The 8,909-nt window shown below is 33.6% G+C and overlaps 1 protein-coding gene across 3 annotated transcripts in view; it reads left to right on the top strand.

Annotated features, from left to right (window-relative positions):
• Positions 1-8,909, top strand: part of HSPBAP1 (HSPB1 associated protein 1) — a 47,131-nt gene that overhangs the window by 21,676 nt on the left and 16,546 nt on the right. For all 3 annotated transcript variants that reach the window (XM_006905569.3, XM_015595859.2, XM_025052076.1), the window contains one exon: positions 1,846-2,027. In XM_006905569.3, coding sequence (XP_006905631.1) covers positions 1,846-2,027 — 182 coding nt within the window. The remainder of the gene's footprint in view (positions 1-1,845; positions 2,028-8,909) is intronic.

The raw sequence follows: 8,909 nt of genomic DNA, 5'->3' as shown, positions 1-8,909 counted from the left end.
GCGGTTCAGGGAGAAATGGAGGGAAAAGATAAAAATGGTTGAAAGAAGAATTTTAATATCCTTCTCCTACTGATTCAAGTGTTGTGCTGATTTACGTGAATTTGATCTACATCCTCTCTTGAAAGGATTTTATGCTTTGCAAAAGAAATCATAATCAGATTTTTTGAATATTAACTTCCCAATGTACATCTAAAATATTATGCTCGTTACAAAAGAATTTTATTTCATCACTATTTAGAAGAATAGTCCTTGTATAAATAAATCACACCTGGAATAACAAACCACTGTGAACAGAGAGTAGACTTAAGCTTTCTTGATCAGCCCTCATCTCTGGTGGTCTTTGCTTTTCCTCTTTCTCTATGGCACAGAATTTTACATTTAGTTATATGATGCCTCAGATTCCCTATTATTCTGGTTAAAGCTTTATCTTTGTCTAAATATATTCTAAACTCGAGGGTATTATCTATTTATGTTCCCAGAAGTCTGAGCACAGTGCTAATTACAAATTAGGTACTTAATAAATGATTCTGAAACAAGTCAATAAATGAACAGACTTTAAATCGCCATTGTTTATGTAATGATTCTGAGGAACTATGTATATGTTACAGCATAAAGTCAGAAAATTTTCAAAAGACAGTTTTTTTGTTGTCTGTTTTTTGCTTTTTTGTTTTTTTTAATCTGAAGAAGTGGTTCTCAAATATTTTGGTCTGAGGATCCCTTTACACTTAAAAATTATTGAGTACCCCAATAAGCTTTTTGTCAATGTGGGTTATCTCCAGTGATACCATATTAGAAATTAAAACCTAGACATTTTAAAATACAAGAACATAAGCACATATTCTACTAGCTGTCAAAGCAGTGATGTCAACACATGTCATGTAGCCTCTGGAAAACTCTACCATACACTTATGAGAGAATGAGAGTAAAAAAGGCAAATAATGTCATAATATTATTATGAAAATATTTTAGACCTCACAGATTCCTGAAAAGGTTTTGGAGAATTGATAATCTGAAGTATTCCACTGGATTACTGTGACAAGAAAAAAATTCTGAGATGTCCTAAATTATAGCAGGCCAGAGGGTAGAAGGAATTGATAAGAGAGGTTAATCAGTTAACTGCCAGGCAAAACCAACAAAATATTGCGTACGTTCCTGAATGTATGTTGAAACTTTGAATTAACTTCCAGATGGCTATTTCCTCGATTACAGAGAAAATAGCCGAGTAGCTGATCACCAGGTGCCACCACATCTTGCTTACACATGAACTTTCCAGACTGTTGCCCACAACCAATCCTAAAGAGCAAACACTTCTTCCTTTACCACATGCATCTATCTGAGAACTAGCCCAGCTTCACCTTCTCCTTCCCCCTTTACCTATAGCCAATGTAAATTCTTTCAGAACAACTTACATCTTCTCCAGAGTTCATGTATTTAAATTAAGAGCCCTGTCAGATCCTGGACAGTGGCTGTGTTGTCTTCTCCAACTAGCTCTGCTGCTTGTGCCTTAGACTGCATGCCCAGGACCTGATCCTTTTTCTGGCTAGCATGTCGCTCAATAACCTTCTCTTTCAGAAAAACTTTCGGCTTTTTTGTTCAAAGACTGAATCAGGCAATAGTAAGGGTAGTCTTTAATCTTAAGGTTAAAACCGTGTTTGTTGCTTTTATGTTTAATCATGAGTATTATGAGTGTTGTAAATGGTTTTAATTAAATAGCAAGTACAAAATTAATTTTTAATTAATATTAAAGAATAGTTAACATTTTGGGTTGAAATTATCTTCATTAAAAAAATATTTGGAAACTGTTTTGTATACGTTTAAAATTGATTGGGTTCTTTTATGTTGCAGTTCCTCAGTTTGAAACTACATGTAGTTACATAGACGCTACAGTTGAAGAGTTTCTTACCTGGAACTGTGACCACTCTAGTATTTCTGGACCATTTAGAGATTATGATCATTCCAAATTCTGGGCTTATGCTGACTATAAATATTTTGTCAGTCTATTTGAAGATAAGACAGATATTTTCCAGGTAAGTCAATACATTTCTTTTAACCATGGTAATTTTGTGTTTTTGATAAAAGATCACAAATTAGAATTTCCCTGGTTCCTTTTCTCTTCACTGTCTTTTACTCCCAAGAGTCACTGTGAGTGTTGAGGATTCTGTACAAAAGATTTGCTCAAGAGAAGCGTAATGTATGGTTCACACAGATAAGCAGCCTTCTCATTGTTTTTCGACTCACCAATTTTCCTATATACCCTCTCCTGTGCCTTTAAACAGTGCCTGAGCTGGTTTGGAGTATATTAGAAGCATAGATTATATATAAAACTTTATTCTCTCCTGACCTTACATATAAGTTTTTGTTCTGTCAGGAAGGCAGCTGGAAGTACAAAGCTGATTATGTGAAAAAGTGTTCCTAGAATTCTCGCAGCATTCCAGGCTGCTGCTTCCATCTTTCCTTGCTCTGGGGGTTTAGTATAAGCCCTGCAGAAGTGTGGGAGTACTTGCAGAAGTAAGAATGTGGAAGTTCTTTGCCATGTGTTGACATAACTGACACCAGAGTTTGCAGACTACCATATCCTGTTTTTCTTTTAAGTGTCTTCTACCTCAAACTGCCAGTTTAGTTTGTGGGGTGATTTTGCTAAGTCCCTGCTCTGCTTTCCTTTGTGTGTCTGAGGCCTGGGGCAAAAAATAGGAGTCCCGGGAAGTTGTTTGGATGACTCTGCCTTGCCTACAATCAGGTCAAGGCTCCACAGTCCTTTTTCCTGCCGCCTGCCCATCCTTTGTGGAGAGAACTGTTTCACTATCCCTACAGGCTTTTCACCCCTACTCCACTCCTCCTCCCAGCCACCACTACCTGCTCTCTGGACTTCTGTATCACATAGGCTGAAAGTCTTTGGACTCCTGAGTAATTTTTCATTCAGCCTATATTTTTCTTTTTCACTTCGAGTCAAGACGTAGATGCTGCGGTTTACATAGTTCCTATAATACAACTGTCTATACTTTGAAGCTTTCCTTTATTAAAATTTTAAAATGTTTACCTAGATTTTGCTTTTTATTTAAAAATGGGAAATATATCACTTGCTCATAATTGTTAGTTGAGGATATATTTTTATTCTCATAATCATGAAAGAAATGCATCAGTTTTGAAAACATTCAGTAGAATGTTTTCTGAATCCGAAGTTTATACTAAATCTACTCATTTTTAAATGATAATTTTGAGGACATTTTTTTTCTTACAACATTAGTTGTGATCACTTTATGGATCTATAACCAGGGAACTTTTAGATATAATAGTTAGCTTTCAGAGTATTTTATATTTCTCATACTCTCACCTACCCTGTAGATTAGATTAGTACTCTTTAATTCCACATTTCTGGTAAAACATTGTGCCATAGTAATATAATAATAGTAATCAAATACTTTCTCATGCTTGGTGCTTTTCTAAGTGCTTTACATTTATAATCCTCACAGTTTACCCTCTAAGTTTTAACTGCTGCACTGTATGTCTACACAGGGTCTGAATACATTAAGTTCTGTGGGGACTCTACAGCTAGGATTAAAGAATTCCATTTATGCTGAGGCTAGGCTCCCTGTGCCTTGGATGAATCTCTAAGCTGACCTCATCAGTTGTTTGTCTTGGCCCAGGCATGACAGCTCTGGGCAGGCATGTGTCCAGTCCATTAAGTATGGATATAAAGGCAGTCTTTTGGTAGTGTGCTGGAATTCTAATTGAGCCTTTATAAAATCTGATCTTTTTAGTTAAATGAGTTTTCCATCAGCTCACATTATGGTGATTAATTCTTTAGATTAGAAGAGGAAAATCCGCTATGAACAATCAAGTCCATTAAGATGATATAATTTTTTATCAGCATCAAGCCTTCTTACATCATGGGTACCAAAGTTGTTGTCATTTTAATTTTACCTCTATAGTTTATTCAGTCACCAAGTCTTATTTCAAGTTTTCTTCCATCTGTCATAAAATGGTGGGTAGTTAGCTATTAAAATAATAAATTTTAAAAATATTAATTCATTTTAAATAAAGTCATGTGATTATAACTAACATTTTTATGAAAATAACTATTCGAAATTTTAAAAAATGTTATTAAAGGAGTGGTATTGCTTTACATTTTGTCTTTTTAATGTCTGGCTTAATAGAAGACAACTGGATTCTTTCGGCTCTTCATTCAATTTGTTGCAATGTTTTTTTTAATTTATTTTTTATTTTTTATTTTTTTAATTTTTTTAACAGTAAAGTATGTATATATTTATACTGTGTGTTCACCTCCCGTAGTTAGATTTCCTTCTGTCACCATGTATTTGACCCCCTTTACCCTGTCTACCTCCCCCTGCTGCATTTTCTTGGTTTGTTTGAAGTATATGAAAACTATGTTGCCTCACACATATGCATCTGAAAAAGAGTATTTTAGTAGCCTTTTTAGATAGTTGTAGGTTTTTTTTAATACTCCACTAAACTTGACAAGGGATAGTTTCTTAACAGGTTCGTTTGTTGCAGTACAGAGTATAAACCCAAAATTGATGCACTCTTTGTACTCTTAAAATCCATTGGTCTATCTTGCATAGAATGGAGCTTTTGCAAAATACTGGTTTACTGAGTTATATAGATCTTCCAAATGTCCATTTGGAAAATATTGTCGATTTGAAAAATACTGCTTTACTGACTTATATAGATCTTTCAAATGTTGGCACATGTCCATATACTTCATTATTTAAAAAGTGACATTTATTAATATCGTCATCATTCTCATCAGAAAAGTCTTTTAAATATTAGGAAGCTTTCAAGCTCATGTGTTTCAAGATACAAGTTTCCAAAATCATTTTCATTCTGTTCAAAATATTTTCTAATTTCTCTTATGATTTATTCTTTGACTTATGGATTATTTAGATGTGTAATGCTTATTTTCCAAATAGTTGGAGATTTTCAATCTTTCCATTACTGGTTTCTAATTTAGTTTCATTGTAGTCAGAGAACATACTTTGGATGATTTTACTTCTTTTAAATGTATTGCTTTATGGCCCATAATATAGTCAGTCTTGATAAATGTTCCAGGTATACTTGAAAATAATGTGTATTCTGCCGTTGTTCTGTTTTATAAATGTCAATTAAGTTGACTGTTCAAGTTGCCTGTATCCTTACTGATTTTCTGTACACTTGTTCTACCCATTATATACAGAGAGGTATTGAAATTGCCCAACCGTAATTATATATATATATTTTCAGTTTAGGTTGATCAGTTTTTGTTTCATGTGTTTTAAAACTGTTATTAAGTTTATTATGTCCTTTTAATGGATTGATGTTTCATCATGATGAAATGACCTCTTTTTTCTGGGTTCTTGTTCTGATGTCTACTTTATGTGAAGTCAATTTTGTTTGGTTTGCCATTGGATTAGTGTTAGCATGAAAAAAGAGTACTTACTATATGATTCCATTTATATAAAATTGTAGAACTTGCAAACAGATTTATAAAGACAGGACATAGATCAATAGTTGTCTGAGAATCAGGGAGTAGGGAGAGATGGCTTACAAAATGTCATGGGAGATCTTTTGGATGTAATCAAAATGTTTGTCATTTTGATTGCAGTGATGGTTTCTCATATATATATGTATATGTATATATATGTAAAAATTCACCAAGTCGTACACTTAAAATATATGCCGTTTATTGGATATCAATTATACCTCAATAAAGCTGTTTTAAAAAAATACAGTACTACCAGTAAGTACACTTTGGTTCCACTGTCTTGACCTACAATATTATTCACCATTGTTTTTGTGCCCTCAGTGCAGATGTCAACACAGTGAATTAGGCAAATAACATCTTAGTAGTATTATGAAAATAATTTTAACCTCACAGATCCCCTGAAAGTGTCTCAGGGACCCCAAAGGGGTCTATGGGCCACTTTGAGAACCTCTGGTTTGCAATATTACTTCTGAAATTACTCTTTATTCTTCCAGTTCTGACTCTTCCTCTAATTAATTCTAAAATAGTTTTTTATAAAATTACATTTCAAGTCATGCTCCAAATTAAATGTTGAAATATGTTAATCATGTTCACAAACATTTCATGACTTAAAATTATACAAGGATAGCACTTAAGAATCTCCCCAACATGACTGATGCGACCTTTCTCCTCTGCATTAGTGCCTGTCTAGTTTCCTCACTGAGGGCTGGACCACTGTGTTCTCTCTCATCTTCTGGCCTTTGCTCATGCTCTTCTCAATTTCTGCCTATTAAAATTCTACTTCTTAGGACCCAGCTCAGATTCAGCCTTGGCTATGAAACCTTGTCAGCCACTTATATGTACATCCATCCATCCCTTGCTTTCATTCCTCTATGTTTTATTTTGATGGTTACTTAAATGGTGAATGACAGAATTCTTCTAACAATATTGTAAACTCTTTAGGAATGGACTCTGTATTTTACAATTTATTATTCCCCCAAACTGCTAACATAGTGCTAAATACAGTAGTTCTCCCATATCCATGGGGGATATGTTCCAAGACCTCGAGTGGATGCCTGAAACCATAGATGGTATTGAATCCTATATATATTGTGTTTTTTTTCCTAATTATAGATACCTGTGATAAAGTTTAATTTATAAATTAGGCACAATAAAACATTAATAAAAAGAACAATTGTAACAATATAACTATAATAGAAGTTATGTGCATGGCTTTGGGTTTATTATTAAATAAGAGTAACTAGAGCATCAGCATTGCAATACTGTTAAAATTTGATAACCCAGATGTCTACTTAAAATGTCTTAAGAGTGGATAGAGTATACAGCCTGGATACTCTAGGCAAAGGCATGCTTCATATCCTGGGTGAGATGGAGCCCACTGTGTGAGACTTCATCATGCTACTCACAAGGGCATGCAATTTAAAACTTATGAATTGTTTATTTTTGGAAGTTTCCATTTAATATATTTGGATGGTGGAAAGCAAAGCTGTGGATAAGGGAGAAACAACTGTACATGATAGGTATTTGAATGATTACATAAGTACATTTTTTCCTACTCTTGTTTTGATATTTCTTTGGTCTTCAGAGCCCTTCAGATAATTTTTTAACTTAAACCTCTAGATTCACCCTTGTCAAATCTTTGTAGCATTTGTCAGCCTTGATAAGAAATTCTTAGCTCTCTTCAGCCTTATACTAGTTTTATAAGATTTTTTTTCCTTATAGCCTCTTCTTAAAGTTTCCATCTATTAATCTTTTTCTTCCACAAATTAAATTCATCCCCTGATAAATATGTAATATATTACTGATAAGTACACTGGTAAATATACTAATATGATTGGAAAATATCCTATAGCCTTAAAGATGGCCAAAAATTATGATTTTGACAACTAACTTTCATGTATGGCAAATGAAATTAATTAGTCTTTCTATTTTTTAGTTATATATCATATCATTGACTAATCTGAATAAAGCATTTATTTGGAATATTTTGTTTTCTACTTCCCAAGGAAGGTAGGGAATTTGTGGCATTATCATATAAAATTTCTTTATCTCTGACTCATTAGATGAGAATGACAGATATTACCATTTGTAATTATCAATAAGCATCATCATAATTGAAGCTATTAAGAATCAACATATAGCAAAAGGAATTTTGCCCCAAGAATGTTTTCCAGATAGATTCCATTTTATGTTGTGATTCAGATTGGCTACTGAGAGTCAGGAGCCTTGTTAAGTCGCCTAGACACAGAATCCCCAAATGGAACATTAGTTCTTATCTGTCTCGAACTTTGTAACATAGTTAATGAGAGTGTGTTGAAACTGAACCTAGTGGTTTAGTAACGATTAAAGGAGTTTGATGGTCTGACGAGGCAAATTGGAATGTAAGCATTTGGGTGTTTATCTAAGCCTTTCTGTGAGTAGAGAGTTAACTACCTGTTTTTCTGTTTATGTTGCTTAAGATAATTTTCCTAAGGGAAAAAGAGCCTTAAGTACTTGGTAATTTGTAATGTCCATTTAAGAGTGTTTGAAGTTTAAATTGAAGTATTTATCCTTTATAAGTCTTACATAGTATTTATAGTTAATTATATTGTTTTTAAAGTTTCTTTCTTATTGTTTTGACCCATATTAGTTTTTTTTCTTTTATTCAGATGTAAGTTCATTATGAAATTATATATAATCAGTTTTACTATATATATTTATGATCTAGGCATGGAGAAAAATAGAAGATAACTTTATCTATTTATTTTTAAGTTTATTGGGGTAACATTGGTTAATATCATTATATAATATTCAGGTGTACGTTATAATTTCCCATCTGTATATTATATAATATTCAGGTGTACGTTATAATTTCACATCTGTATATTCTATTGTGTGATTACTACCCAGAGTCCAGTTTCCTTCAGCTACCATATATTTGATCCCCTTTACCCACTTCACCCTCTCCCAAAACCCCTATATTTGACTCCTTTTACCCTGCCTACCTCTTCCCTCCTCCCCCACTCTCTACCTTCTGGTAACCACTAGTCCATTGTCCATGAGTGTCTGTTTGTCCTGTTCATTTGTTACTTTTAGGTTTATATCCAACATATAAGTGATATCATGTGATTTTCAACTTTTTCAGTCTGGCTTATTTCGCTTAGTATGATTATCTGGAGGTCCATCCAGGTTGTCGCAAATGGCTGTATTTTATCTCTTCTTATGGCTGAGTAATATTCCATTGTATATATGTACCACAGCTTCTTTAGCCAGTCATCTATCATAGGACACTTCGGTTGCTTCCGTGTCTTGGCTACTGTGAATAATGCCGCTATGAACATAGATGTGCAAATATCTTTTTGGATATGGGTGTTCAAGTGTTTGGGGGTAAATATCCAGTAGAGGGATTGCTGGATCATATGGTAGATCAATTCTTAGTTTTTTGAAGAAC

The sequence above is a fragment of the Pteropus alecto genome, unplaced genomic scaffold (assembly GCF_000325575.1).
Source record: "Pteropus alecto unplaced genomic scaffold, ASM32557v1 scaffold251, whole genome shotgun sequence".
Lineage (NCBI taxonomy): Eukaryota > Metazoa > Chordata > Mammalia > Chiroptera > Pteropodidae > Pteropus > Pteropus alecto.
This window is presented reverse-complemented; position numbering and strand designations above follow the sequence as displayed.